At 42.6% G+C, this 15,678-nt stretch overlaps 1 protein-coding gene across 3 annotated transcripts in view; it reads right to left on the bottom strand.

Annotated features, from left to right (window-relative positions):
• Nucleotides 1–15,678, bottom strand: part of LOC147886988 (denosine deaminases acting on tRNA) — a 90,236-nt gene that overhangs the window by 56,538 nt on the left and 18,020 nt on the right. For all 3 annotated transcript variants that reach the window (XM_087394473.1, XM_087394474.1, XM_087394475.1), the window contains exons 2-4: nt 6,636–6,756; nt 1,855–2,021; nt 1,084–1,710 (exon numbers count right to left, since the gene is read on the bottom strand). In XM_087394473.1, coding sequence (XP_087250599.1) covers nt 1,084–1,710; nt 1,855–2,021; nt 6,636–6,756 — 915 coding nt within the window. The remainder of the gene's footprint in view (nt 1–1,083; nt 1,711–1,854; nt 2,022–6,635; nt 6,757–15,678) is intronic.

Genomic DNA, 15,678 nt, shown 5'->3' with positions numbered 1-15,678 from the left:
CGCTCAGATAAGTCCTACTCAAAGGGTTTTGCTCATACAAATGACGCATTCATTAGCTATGGGCTACACACAAGCCAAAGGATTTAACCATCATGAGACACTTTTCCCACGCACAACAATCAAGTTACTTTTTGCATGAGTTAAACATCATCAATGGACTTAGGCCTATTTATCACATGGATGTGAACTCTTCTTTCTTGAACTTTAATCTTGAGGAGAACGTTAAGGTTTCAAGGTCTTTGATTTAAAAAAATAATGCTTCGGAAGGCAGTCTATGGGCTAAAACAAGGTCAGATGGATTGATACCAGCGCATTAATGGGTAGTTCTTAAAGATTGTCTTGACAAGGAGCCCTTTAAATGCAACCTCTATCTCTTCAATGGGGGGAAGAAGTATATGATTGTCCAACTCTATGTTGCTGATTTCATTCTCAATAGATATCACATGGAGAAGATTGCACAGAGTATAATCTTAAGTCTGAGTTCAAGAGGACAGACCTTCTTCTTCTTTAACAGCCTCAAGATGTAGCAACGTTCATACAGCATCTTTATCTCTAAGCAGAGATATGCTAAGGAGGTTTGACACCTTTTAGAGTGGAGGAAAGCAAGCCAGTTGCTGTTCCCATGACGAGAGACATCAACTTGTCCATTAAGGACACATCCTATTGCTCAATACCACATTATATCAGAATCTGGCTAACACAAACTGCAGCATTCAACATGAGGCTATTCAAGAACAAAGAACCTATAAAAAAACTGTCACACGAGGCAAAATACTACAAATTGACTTAAATTGTTACATTTGGAGGACATAAGGGCACATAGGGATGTTGACCTTGGAAAGTGACAACTAGAGGTGCATGGCCATCACAAAGAATCCAGTGTTCCATGCTCGTACAAACGTGTCAAAGTTCAGTACCACTTCTTTCACAAGGAGATCCACAGACACATTTAAAAAATAATAGATCACCTAGCACCCTTTGTATGTTTTCGGATACTTGAAAAACATCTTGAAAACCCTCTGTATGTGTTTGAATGTTTTTTATTATTAATATCTTAAAGTGAAAAAACTAGACAGTGACAACCTTGCACACCCAGAATATTCCAAGATGCAATTTTGTCGCTACAACTCATCGAGAGTGTCACATCGCCACGTCCAGGTTTTCTCCGCACCATCTCAAGAGCTTGCAGTCCCTCCACAGCACTGTAGATTGTAGGATTCTGGAAATCGTTTACTACACCAAATTCAGATATATTCCCACTAAAGATTTCTGAAGAAGTATAGTTCTCTGTTATCTCTGTATTCCTCAGAGCCTTCCTATCGATGTGTATAGATGCTTCTTCATTTTCTCTATCTTTTACACTGCATGAGTGAAGCATTGCCCTCTGCTCAGCAGCACAAGTTTCTTTCCAGTTAGCATTTGGCACCAAAGATGCAAGTTTTGCACCTGTCTGCTTTGCATACAGTCGACTAGAATCTGCAATCTTTTCCCCTGTACAGCAACACGTTCTACTATCTTCTTTGCTACACGAAGATTCAATCTTGGTAGTTGGCAGATGGCTTGCGAATTCGATGGTCCCAGTAATGCTATTCACACAGCTTTCACATGGCTCTTTGAAGACATTCTGCAATGCAATATTTGGATTCCTGGGTTTACTCCAACAATCAATTCTCGTCATCTCAGAAGGCTGCAAAATGCATGCATCTCCACCTGATAGTCAAGATGTTAATCGATCAGCATAAGGTGGTTGTTTAAAGACAGGGAAAAGTTGAACTATTTGACATTAGCTTGTTCACTATATGCTACTTTTTCGAATTGAACACCCCATTCATGTACAAGGTGTAAAGCACCTACAAGGAAGTTGGCTGATGTAAAGATGAACATGATGATTTGTGCGTAGTTGGAATTTCTTTTGACCCAAATTTCCCAGGATACACTCAAAATTTGTTCCAAACTGTGCATCATTTCCAGGTTCAGCTCTAGTACCGAGTACATGGACCTCAATTTCTTTGTAGAAGAACCTGAAATAGAGAACAATAAAACCAAAGCATTGAAAGACTCATGTATTTTTTTTAAGAATATTCAGCAGGAAAGTCACACAAGTTTGGTTCCAATGAGCTTCGTCCAGAATTTCATTCTAATAAGGGGGCTGAAAAACAGTAATGCAGAAAATTTGGAATGGAATTACGTCAATTCCCAAAGCCACTTTGATGATCTCAAACGTAATAGCTCTGTTCAACATGTATCTTCAACCTGTTATTACAATGATAACAATATGCCCACATGCAACCAGTGCCACACAAAGTGCTTGTGAAAAGCTGCAGCTTACAAACATCCTACTATACTCATTTCAAATTCCAAAACATATAGAGCGAACTATTAACGCATAAAAGATATTTCCAACTCATGAAATCACACCAATTGGTGCTGCAGCCTTTTGGAATAGTCCAGCTTACTCGATGTGCATGCACGCATGTATGTGTATGCTGTGCATTGCATGCGTGTGTGGGTGTGTGCTTGTGCAAGTGCGTGCAAGTGCACTTGAGTGCGGTGTGCGTATGCATGAGCATGCATGTGTGCATGCGTGGGCGTGCACATGCACACGCTCGCATGTGTTGATCTTTCCACCCATAGTCTTGATCCACCCAATGCTGTCATTCCAAGTTGCCCTGCTTGTAGATCACCCTCTCTAGCATGACATGTTTGAATGATGACAAGTAAACTTCAACTTGCATCATCGAATTCCATTACACTCCTGCCATCATTCACACTCTGTCACTGCACTAAGATCATCTCTTTGCTGCTCAACCAAACCACAGAAACCAATGTTTTGGCTCTCCCTATGGGTTTGTGATTAATGGTCTTGCAGTGGTGTTGATATATAGAGAAACACTTACTTATAGTTCAGTCCGGACCTCAAATTGGTGCCACCACCAGGCTTCCAAGATGATATCCACTACCTTTGTTGGTGCGATCTTGAATAGACGGCTGTCGACCCACCCAAAAATCTGATGGCTGATTTGGCCTCCATGCTGCTTTCAACACATTGGTAGACTGTTGAATGCTCCGTTCAAAGCGACTCTATATGTAGGCAGAAGAAGAAGACAAGTGTGCTAGGCTGCTTTGATGGAAATGATGTCCTCCAAACTCCTAGGGCCTCGGGGTATATTTTGGTTGGAGATATAGGCTTAAGCGTGGGAAGCAATTAGTTTAGTGAGAAAGAATGGTTGTTCAATACAGTTGATGGAGGTTTAAACCTCCGCCTCAAAGCTTTAAGAGTAAGGAGTTCTCAATTTCAGAAAAAGGTTGCAAGGTTTAGAAGGGGCTAAGGTTGACAAGTGGAGAGCTTGTCTTTTTTATAGATCAAAGGGCATAACGGTTGAAAATTCTAATCTATGAGTTTTAAGGTTTGCAAGAGTAGATCCGGAGTGGGAGAGAAGGATTGTGAAAGTAGAATGAGGTTCAGAGTTAAGGCGAAGAGTAGATCTGAGACAGGGAGAGAAGTAGAAGTAGAAGTAGAAGTAGAGTCTATTAACGTCCTCGTGGGGCCAAAAATGACCCATGGGACCCGTCTCAATACAATGTAAAATAGAGTCTCCTCAAGGAGAGGGGTTAGGAGTCTATGAGTTCCTGACGCCAGGTAAAAAGACGAGTGACAAAAGATCCCAATGCTGCCGAAGAGACAGTAGAGAGAATTGATGTCAGCTAAGCAGAGTCCTCCAGTATCTGCTGGTAGTCCTCCCTGATATGTGCATATCGGGGGCACTGTAGAGCCACATGTGCCTCCGTCTCAACTGTCTACATGTCATAAAGGGTACAGACTCTAGCATGTCTAGGCTGATGCATCCAAGCTCCCTTCTCAATTGCAAATGTATGAGATCTGGTACGAAACCTGGCTATGTTTCTGTGATATAGAAAGGGGATAGGTGTGCTAATATAAGGCTGAGCATGAGTCTCTATGGACATGTATGTAGACCAACATGTGGGATTTATGTTGTCTTGGTAATATTCTAGCTTTACTTTCATTTCACTTGTCAGCCAGTGAGTTTGCAAAGTGCTCAGTAAAGACAGTTGAAACTCTTACATGGTGACCTTTTCAGGCGGCATGGTCAAATATGCTTCTACTTTCCATCTGCTGAACCATTTTGTTATGTCGATTGCCCATCCTGTATAGATGATCTTACTTTTGCGGTTCTTTTGAAGCTTTGTGCTGGCATTCCATGCTTTATGATGATGGTTGCATTTGCTGCACCTCTATTAGGTATTGCATAACTCTGATCAGTGCATGAAATTCAATTGGCCTCCTTCCCGTTTCCAACAGAAGTACTGAGTATGGAGTAGTGGGTTTGACACCAAGGAGTTGCCGTAAGAAAGCCTTTTGCATTTTCTCAATATCATTCCAGGTAGAGGCTGAAATACTGCCTCCCCATACTTCCACTCCATATAATACTGTTTGTACTACATATGCATCAAACAATACATTTCGAATTTTCCAGTTCCTGGTGTCAGTGTGCCTGCAGTCATTCTCAAACTGGTAGTACTTCCCCCAGCCAGTGTCCATCCTCTGTGTATACATTGCCACCATCTGTGATCTGCTGGGATATCAACCCCTAAGTATTAGAAGGTGCTAACATACTCAATAATCTGTCCATCAAAGGTGATCTCAGGGGGATGTTCTGGCTGATTGGTACAGACTGCCATCATCTTTGTTTTTCCAACATTCAATTGCAGTCCACTTTCCCTACAGAAAGTCTTGAGCACTTGTAAAAGTTTGTGCATAGAGTCCGGATTGTATGCAGAAAGAACTACATCATCTGCGTATAGCAACAATAGCACTGTCCATAGTCCCAATTGCGGTCCTTGCAACCCTTCCTCTGTTGCAAATTCATTGATGAGTTCCTCCAGTTGATCAATGCATATTCCAAACAAGGTAGGTGATAGAGGGCAGCCTTGCTTCACTCCCATATTACTCTCAAATACATCGGACATACCTTGTGCTTGTTTGAGTCGGCATAATACCTTTTCATAGATACGAGAGATGCCTACTCTCAAGGCCAATGGGACTCCTATTGCTTGCATTCTCTTCCATAGTCCTCCTCTTGGAACTGTGTCAAATGCTTTCTTGAAATCCACAAAGCAACAAAATAAAGTGTGTCCTCTCAATCTGCACTCATCCATAAGGACTCTCAAGGTAATAAGGTGGTCGGCTGTCCTGTGCTTCTTGCAAAAGCCTGCTTATCCAGTGGCCCTTTTCTAGGCCTCTTCTGCCCATAAGCTGATTTTCATTTACCGTACTGAAGAGCTTGGCCAATGTAGAGCTGACCATTATAGTTCTGTAATTTGTGACTGAATTTTTGTCTCCACCCTTGTGTAAAGGCTGGACCCGATTTTCTTGCCATTCCTGAGGAAAACCATGGTGTAGAGCATGTGTTAGGATGTGTGAGAGCCATGTTCTTGCTCGGTCTCCTATCCATTTCACAAATTCAGCCTGTATCTTCATGTGATCTAAGGCTTTGCCATTAGCCATCTTCTTTATTCTAGCTTGAATGTCTTCAAAGGTAAAAGGACTAGTATGTGACCAACAGATCCTCCTTCCCCATTTCAGTGGCATGTGCGTGATTGTACAACTTGGTAACATAATCAAGCATGGTTGCATCTGATATATCCCCTGTTACCTGTTTCCGTCTGCCTTTCACTTGTTTCCAGCCCTTTCTTGGATTTTTTATGAAAGTAATCAAATCATATATCTCTCTTTCTAGAATATATTTTCTTTTCTTTTTCCTTGTGAGGGCATTGTATGTCTTCTCCAATTGTTTCTTTTTCCTTGTGAGTGGGGGAGGATGGGAGATTGCAAGGTGGGTTCTCACATCTCCCCACCTCACCCCCAACACACTTGACAAGCCTTCAAACCTATGATCATCAATCTTTATCTTAAAATAGGTCATCGTATTCTTGTTGTTTCACAACAGTTGCATGGCAAGACGCTATTAGGAACTACAAAACAAAATGGACGCATCGGCAAACCTGCACACTTCTTTGTGAGTATAACACCCCTTCCACAAAATTCACATATTTTCAGGACGTCCATTGTTGATTCTGTATGCTCTCTCATATAACTGGTGACCCTTGAAAGAATACCTAAGATTTTGTTCTTCAAGATAGTTTCAAAGAATACCTAAGATTTTGTTCTTCAAGAATACCTAAGATTTTGTTCTTCAAGAATACCTAAGATTTTGTTCTTCAAGATAGTTTCAAAGACATTTCACATATTCCCAAGGAGTTCATCTGCATGCCCTCTCATGACTGGTGATTCTTGAGGATATGATGAATCCAGACATCGCACCTTATTCATCACAACATCAGATAAATTAACCCAGATTCACAAAATGCTGCTCTTACAAAGCTTGTTAACAACAAGTAGAAAAGGAAGCTAGATATTACGTAAAAGACACATGGTCATGCATACAAAAACTTTCAAGAGACCAAATTTTAAAATAATACACAAAGTCAACATCTCCAAATGCGCTTATTTTCTGTCAATTTGAGTCAGCTGTTGAGACATCCCATGATAAAATGGATGGTAAATACACTATCCCTTGCTTTATATGACTGTCTCAATCTTCTTGAGTGCCAACCTTATCAGAGCTCTCCTTGCTATGATTTCGGCATGAGAATCATTGATTACATCTCCCAAACTACTCAGTCGTGATTGCCCCAAGCACTTCGTTCCGGTGCCTAATGCTACCACTTCCAGATCTAAAATCATAAACAAAACATTAATCAAATTTTCAACTTTGAACTACTTTCCAAAACAAGGTTGGCATCATGGAAAATGTTTAGATTTAATACACAACCATAACATTGATTCCAGAAGCTACATACTTTTGGAGTGGTCACAAATTTATTCAATACAACAGAAGAGAGTGCAAACCTTATCAACTTTGGCAACAAACACATCAAAAGATCATTTTATGTTCATGTTCATGTACTCGTCAAGCTTACTAACAATGTGAGGGCACCTCATAGTATTTCACAAAGGCATTCACCCATTCATTCCAATACCTGTTTACATAAACATATGGAAGGTTGGGTGAAATATTGTTTTGTAGATCATCAACTACAAAAGTTAGAATTAATGATAGTGTTTCAGCTGAGATCCAGCGGAACTAAATGCTGTGGCCCTGGATAAAGACAAATTTTGAGGGTCGCTTTTGAAACATGATGCCCTGCCAATATAGCTGGAATGGTCAGATTCATGCCAATTCTGTGAGCCCCCTGAGGTAATAGTTAAAGTAAGTTAGGGAAGGCATGGCCAGATACAGGCCCTTCTGCTACCCATTCTGAACCCCTTGGCCCAATATGTGCCAGTTTTGGGGAAAATCTGGGCAAGCTTACCTGGCAGGTTAGGGTGAAATCTCAGGCCAAATACAGGCCCTTCTTGAACATCAGGCTGGAACCTGTCATGTGGCCACAGTTCGGGCCAGGCCAAGCAAGCTTACCCAGTTGACCTGCAACTCACTCTAGCTTGGTCAATCTGGTGGGCCAGCTGGCGAACTAGACAGGTAGGCCTGTCAATGCTGGGTGACCTGGGCAGATTGTACGATCATAAGGGCTACCTGGAGCCTAAAAAATAGGGGCTTGTCTCCAGTGTGGAGTCGGGACTGAAGCCCAGGGGCAGATACCTACTACAGTACACTTGCAGAAAAACAATGGTTATTCACCTAGCTGCATGAGCCCACTGCTCTTCATATGGTAGAAGGAGAACCCTTTGACATCCCAAGGCTGTCTTCCTGTATCAGCTATCGGAGTTTACCTTCCCATTTCACCACTTTTTGGCTCTCTCAATGAGCCAAAGGTCCCCTCCTCCCTAGGGGACAATTTCTTGCTGATTTAATGCTGATGTCTTTGTCTATTTTCAGTATAGACATACTGAAGATGTTGGTCTGCTCTGTGCTCTATTTGCTGCACTTATTGCAGCAGCTTTGGCTTATTTGCCAAATCAGCACACACTTGTCGGCTGTCTATTCCACTTGGGCAAGCTTACCTGGCAGGTTAGGTTGAAATCTCAGGCCAAATACAGGCCCTTCTGGAACATCAGGCTGGGACCTGTCATGTGGGCCACAGTTTGGGCCAGGCCAAGCAAGCTTACCCAGTTGACCTGGTCAGTAAACTGATCAAACAATTGGCCCAGTTGGCACAGCAACTCACCCTAGCCAAATCTGGGCAAGCTTACCTGGCAGGTGAGGGTGAAATCTCAGGCCAAATATAGGCCCTTCTCGAACATCAGGCTGGGACCTGTCATGTGGGCCACAGTTTGGGCCAGGCCGAGCAAGCTTACCCAGTTGATCTGGTCAGTAAACTGATCAGACAATTGGCCCAGTTGGCACAGCAACTCACCCTAGCTTGGTCAATCTGGTGGGCACGCTGGCAAACTGGATAGGTAGGCCTGTCAATGCTGGGTGACCTGGGCAGCTTGTACGATCATAAGGGCTCACCTCGAGCCTAAATTGTCTACATTGTGGACTGAAGCCAAGGGGCAGATACCTACTACAGTACACTTGCCGAAAAACAATGGTCATTCACCTAGCTGCATTAGCCCACTGCTCTTCTCATATGGTAGAAGGAGAGCCCTTTGACATCCCAAGGCTGTCTTCCTGTACTAGAAACACTGAAAAAGAATCAGCTATCCAAGTTCACCTTTCCATGTCACCACTTTTTGGCTCTCTCAATGAGCCAAAGGGCCCCTCCTCCTTATGGGACAATTTCTTGCTGATTTAATGCCGATCTTTATCTATTTTCAGCATAGACATACTGTAGATGTTGGTCTGCTCTGTGCTCTATTTGCTGCACTTATTGCAGCGGCTTTGGCTTATTTGTCAAATCAGCAAGCACTTGTAGGCTGTCTATTCCACCTGTTTTTTTATGTCATGTCATTTAAAAAAACTCTAAGGATTGTGGGAAGTGCCCACTCAGGCGGAAGAGCATTTGATGGCCATTGTTTGGTTTGATCTTGGTAGCGTTTGAGGAGTGCTTTACAGCAACTTCCTCATTCCCTATTGTCAAAGGCCAAAAGTTGGATAATACCAAGTATCCGATACAGTAAAACATGGTCAAAAGCCAACGTGTAACTCATTAAGAAAACCCATGAGGGATAGGTCCACAAAGCAAATTAGTAAGATCGTCGGTTCTACGTTGACAAAGGAAATCCAAAAGCCGTTGAAGAATGAGAAGAGGATGATCCAGAACCACTTATAATCGTGATCATGACAACAACAGGCTCAATCATTCCACTCGTTTAGATGGCCACAATAGCCCACGAGATTTGGATAACCATGAAGGGTAGGTATGAGACATTGATCCCACAAAATTTCAGAACCTTCTGAGAGCCAATGGCAAAACTTTTGACAAACATCAAGGCTGATTGTAATTCGCAATGCTTGAACAGACAATCGAACAAACCATCTTCTACATGCTGTCAATGTATCATTTTCAGATTGTCCATACCCCAGGAATTCGGAATAGAGTAGCAGATGCCTTGTCCCGAAGACCCCAGGTCAATAATGTGACTATTGCTTATCATCAGGACCTAAAAGGCATGAGGGAGCAATATGCTAGTGATGCAGATTTTGGTGAGATTTTACAGCGAATGCAAGAGGGGCAATCCACCAATCACTATTCCCTGAAAGATGGGTATCTAATGAAAGATGATTGCCTATGCATCACCCAAGAGATGAGGAAAAAGATTTTGGAGGAATGCCACGCACCTCCCTATGCTGGACACAGAGGAATTACAGCAACAACTCTAGCACTAGAGAGGTATTACTTTTGGCCAGCGATGCGGAAAGATATACATCAGTTTGTTACTGAATGCCTTACGTGTCAGAGAGTGAAGTATGATAGACGGAAGGCACCTGGCCTGCTTATGCCTCTTCCCGTGCCTCAGGCACCATGGGAAAGTATTACAATGGACTTTATTTTTTATTTGCCAAGATCAAAGTCAGGGAATGATGGGATTTGGACTATCATTGATAGATTCAGCAAGCAAGCTCATTTCATTCCGGTTCACAAAACCATAAAGGTAGATCATATGGCTAAGCTTTTCATGGCACAGATCTTTAAGCACCATGGTATGCCTAAGTCCATTGTCAGTGATCGAGATCCGAGAATGACCAGTCTATTCTGGAGGGCTTTATTTGACAACATGGGGACGAATCTGAATTTTTCTTCTTCTTTCCATCCCTAGACAGATGGTCAAAGTGAAGTAGCAAATTCTACAGCATTGGATATGTTGAAATGCTACGTGGGTGACCAAGGTTCAGACTGGGAAAAGTACCTACCATTGGTAGAGTTTGCTTACAATAATACAGTACACAGCTCTACGGGGAAAGCCCCCTTTGAAATCATTTATGGAAAGGTGATTCTGCCACCTATCCTGAGGACCAAGGATGAAATATTTGCAGCTGATCAGTTTGTGAGAGACCTCCAGACAGCTTATAGCCAAGTCCGGACATTGAAAGGTCTCAAGAGAAGCATAAAAGAGCTGCAGATAAGCATAGGAGACAGTTAGATCTTAAGGAAGGGGATTGGGTACTTTTGAAGTTTGAAAAAGCTAGGCTCCGCTAGTTTAAAGGCAAACAGAAAGTGTATGCAAAGTTATCTCCCAGATACTATGGCCCTTTCAGGGTTATAGAAAGAATAAATGAGGTTGCATACAGGCTAACTTTGCCAGAGCATTGGAGGATTCACAATGCATTCCATGTGAGTCTTCTAAAGAAATTCCAGGGGCCAGAGCCTACAAAGCCCGTATCAGAGGATCCACCAGAAGTGGATGAGCTGGAGGAGGTCCTTCAGCCAGAACAGATTGTGTACCATACTGTACGCAAAGGCCCTCAGGGCAAGGAGTTTTACAGGTATCTTGTAAAATTCAAGAATTATACGGCATTAGATGCCAAGTGGATGGACGAAGACATGTTATCCGATCATCCACAGCTTTTGGATGTAAACTGAATAGAAGCCGAGGGGATCTCACGACAATGTAAATATCCTAAGTCAAAGTACAGTTGACCATTTATTTGATCATAATTAAAGAGTTTTATATGTGTTAATTATGGTCAAAGAGTTCTTTTAATGGTCAAAGAATTGACTACGGTCAAAGATACTTGACTCTAGTCAAGTAAACCTGACTTCGGTCGGAGAGACTTGGTTTATTACCAAGAGGGTTAACTACGGTTAACCAGAGAACTACAGAGCTGACTACGGTCAGAGAGTATTGACTTCGGTCAACGAGACTTGGCATGCGCCAAGAGGGTTAACCATGGTTAACCAAGATGTGCCAACTTCGGTTGGAGAGTTGTGCCAACTTCAGTTAGAGAGACTTGGCTATAATTAAGGCGCCTCGACCCTTGGTCAAAGCTTCTTAATTATGATCAAGAGCGTTGACTTTGGTCAACCAGAGAATAAATATATTTTTTTATATATGTTATGTGTGCACATGTGTTCAATGGGGACGCCCACCATGACTAGAACTAGTCCACAATGTGTTGTTTGCATGCAAAGCGCTAACAATTAATGGGTGCCATGGTGGTGCGCTTTAATTAATTGTTCATTATCCACAAACAAAACTCAGAGCATATAACTTCATTGCATAGCATCATTGAACCATTTAAGACAAGGGAGGCTAGAATGCCCCTACTCAAAAAGCATGAAGAGTGACACCTGTTGGCCCCAACACTTGGCGCCCCTTGCGGTATTTATTTAGAAACTGGTTAGCTCAAATACAAAGGGACTCCCTTCAAGAGCTCACCCGCACAGGTGCAACCCAGTACAATGCCAACCCGTGGTTGTGCTAGTGACCAACTCCCAGTGCTATTCTCTTGGTTCCTTTTTCAATAGTCATGCATAACACAAGTAGAACAACCTGACAGCATGCCAAGCAATGCATTCACATATATCCAAGCCATTACTGAGCCCAAGGCTAGCCACTGCACCCCCAGGAAGAGAGTATCACAACTAGTGCCCCAATTCTCTCCCGGGCCAACGGCAAGGCATCCAACCTTGCAGGATATCAGTAAGAATGATAGTAGCATGGGGTACAAAGAGAAGATGAGAATCTAGCCAACAGAAAGAGCCTGCTTCAGCTCGGAACAGCTCCCGAAGTAGGTTGAATAGAAGGCAGAAACTCTGGTAGGAGGGAGCTGCCTATGAGTGACTTCCAAATCAAGGAAGAGAGGGTTCAGCAAGCTGAAACAGATCTGCCATGATTGCGACCACCAGAATGGTGATTCCAGCCCACCAACAACTCCGTTTTCAGTGCGCCTTGCACCAGGCAGGAGCAGGAAGAGAGGCGTCCAAGAATATGACTTCAGAATCAAGAAAGGAAGACTTTTGTCACGAAGAAAGTCGAGAAAAGCTCTAAAAGTGGCCCAGAATGGAGAAGAAAACTGTCGTGAAGAAAGCTAGAAAATCGACTTCAGGCAGCAAGAGGGAGGCTGCAAAAATCCGCCATCTTGAGAATGAGGCTGCTCTCGTAGGGGAGAAGACTCAAAACAGCAAGGAAGGGAAAGGAAGGGCTCCAGGGGCTTCCAGCGGTGACACCTAGGCGCCACAAGGCGAGCAAAGAGGCCACACACAGACACATGTACAAAATGAGGCGTGGGATTTTAATGCCCCTAGGGGAGTCAGATGGCACACCATGACCCTAATGCTTGGGAACCAATGACCCTAGTTTGTAGGATCTCTAGGGGGTCAATTTTTAAAGAATGACCCCACTGAACCAAACCAATGACCTTAGAAATTGAAACCACTCTAATAGCAGTAGGAGTTGCACTTATTGCACATTAAATCATAGGTACCTTTTGGGCATTAACTAAGGCCCCTAGCCTGGTACCCTAGGCTAAATTCAATGACAGTTAGTTTGGACACTTCACCATCACCACCACATCCCCAAGACACATAGTCACTTAGGCTACAATCAAAGAGGTTTTTAAAGGCACGTAAAGACAGCCAGGAGAAAAAGGTGAAGCTGTTGACGAACTCAAAAGAAGAAGCATTCAAGCCAGTTCTATCGCCCTGCGTCTATGCACAGAGAACAAATGAAAAGGATGCTAACAAATCAACATAAAGCAACCTAGAGGCGGCATATGAGAGATGGGACTAGGGAGCTTCTTCTCTATCATTTTGTATTTAGCTCTGGCTCGAATTTTAGTTTGCCTTGGGTTTTAGGTGCAATTTCTTTCGTTGCAGTGGTTTTCCTACTATAGGAGGAAGGTGTACTTGTTTTTGTTTGATCTGGAATTGTTTTTAAACAAACCAAAAAGTCTATATTCGTTGAACATGAGGAAGAGGAACTTAGAAGATGCCTTACAACAACCATTGGCTCAGCAGTTGCAGGTCAATGAGGGACAAGAAGAGTTACGTAGAGCTATTCATACATTGACTCAAGGGAGGATAAGGCAAAAGGGGTAATGGAGCATGAATCCATTGTTCAAATGATGGAAACTAGTAAACAAAAACGGCCTAATATAGCAAACTATAGGCTATAAAAATATGCATTGGAGGATGTCTGATATGAACTCAAATGGTATCGAAGGGTGGCTCCACAATTTGTGAAGTTCACAAATGACATAATGATCTGCGAGGCCACACATATGCTCATGGAGGCTGCAGATAGATGGTGGACTAAACAACAAAAGGATGGTGTGGCTCCAATTACCTGGGAGAATTGAAAACTGGAATTGCAAAAACAATTTATGCCTGCAGATGAAGCTTCTAGAGTGTGGCATGAGTATAAATATCTCAAGATCCATGAACCTTTACCCCAGTTTGTTCGAGTCAAAGACTACATATTTGGCTTGAATGATTATCTTCTGCATTAGGATCACTTATGTTCATATTTGGTGATGCAAGGAGATTGATCCTCCAGATGGTCTGGTCTAGAAACACATGCTTAGACATGTGTTTTCCAACATGACATCAAAACCCAAGGAGGGTTTCTCCTTGGTAAAGTCCACATGGTCTATTTAATAGATCTACTTCTGTAAAACAAAAGGCAGCAGGGGCTCTTGCCCTAAGAGAGGAGGGCGACTTAAATTCACTCAATGTACCCCCAGTGAATTAGAGGAGTGGCTCAGCAAGATGGATGATTATTTCCTATTATATTTGAAAAAGGACCAAGGACTTTGTTGTCCTGCACCTTGAGGATTTTGCTCACTCATGGTGGAGCCATCTTCAGAGGAAAGGCACAATCATTGATACATGGGATGAATTTAATGCAGAGATATTCAGGACTTTTGTTTCACCCCTTGCTAGAGACCAATATGTATGTCGGTGGTATGATCTATCCCAGCAAGGTACAGTGAAGGACTACATCCAGCAATTCTGGAAACTGTCCCTATTTACTCATGGAATCGATAAAGGGGCAAGATGCTCAAATTAATTCATGGCCTTCACCCTAGCCTAGCCTCTGATGTTTCTGCTCAGAGACCCACATTATGAGCCTAAGTATACTTGGAAGGAAAAGGGTATTAGTATGAGCATTTTGGCAAAAAGCCCTAAACAAGGTTAGCAATCCTATGGACCAGAAACCAGTGGTATCCTCATGAATCCCCTCTATTCTCAGGTTTCCCCCTATGTATACTAATGCCATGGGACACCCTAAGACCTATAAAGCTGATGATGCCAAGGCTCTGCCTAAGCCGCTAAGCAAGGAAGATTTGGGGGACAAGAAAGAAAAGTTAGTCTCTCAAACTCTTATGAGGAAAGGAAAAAGAAGAAACTACGTTACCTTTGTGGAGAGAAATTGTCCCCAGATCATAGGAGCAAATGCAAGGCTAAAACTGGAGCAAAAGTTAGCATGATACTTGAGATTCATGATGATTTACTCTCTGATGATCCAGTAGCAGATTCTGAAGTTCATGATTGTAAGAATGATGGCGCGGATGATGATGAGCTTATTCATGGATCCAAAAAGGCGTCTTCTTTCCAATTTGAGAGGTGGTTCTACCTTGGGAAACGCCATGATTAATGGTGACTGCATGTCCAATGCCCAAGAGTACGCCAGTATGGAATGTGGAAATTCTTGATGATTATATTGATGATGGTAGAGAACCTAAGGGTAACTCTTGTGTCGAGGAGGATGAAGTGTTTTGGGAATCTGTTTTGCACAGCATCTCTCCAGAGGCTATAATGGGCTCTAGAGGTGCCCAAAATCTCAGATTGAAGGGCATTATTAATAGTAGACCTGTCCACATTTTGGTTGATAGTGGATGTACCCATAACTTCATCAACTCCGATTCCGTCCAAGCAGTTGGATTGAAGCCATTTACATTGGATCATGGGGGTCGACAATGTTGTCAAACCACTCAAATTAAACTTTCTGAAGACCATACCTCTACTGGAGCTCTACTCGTTCTAGATATGGGGCCTATTGATTTGTATTGGGCTGTGAATGGCTGAGGACCTTAGGAGAGTTCTCTATGGATTTGGACAAGATGTACATGAAGTTTCTTTGTTCTGAAAAAACGATCACACTTTGGGCTTCAAACCTCCTATATTGACAGTTAGATCCTTCAAAAAATTTAGCAAGGGACCTCAAGGGTAAATGTGGACTTTATGCTGTCCATTTACCTAAGACAGAGGACAGCAATGGGCTGTTGGTGAAGGATAACGGCATGCAAGAGT

Source organism: Dipteris shenzhenensis, chromosome 23 (assembly GCF_047967505.1).
Source record: "Dipteris shenzhenensis isolate YYH24624 ecotype China chromosome 23, Dip_SZ_1.0, whole genome shotgun sequence".
Lineage (NCBI taxonomy): Eukaryota > Viridiplantae > Streptophyta > Polypodiopsida > Gleicheniales > Dipteridaceae > Dipteris > Dipteris shenzhenensis.
This window is presented reverse-complemented; position numbering and strand designations above follow the sequence as displayed.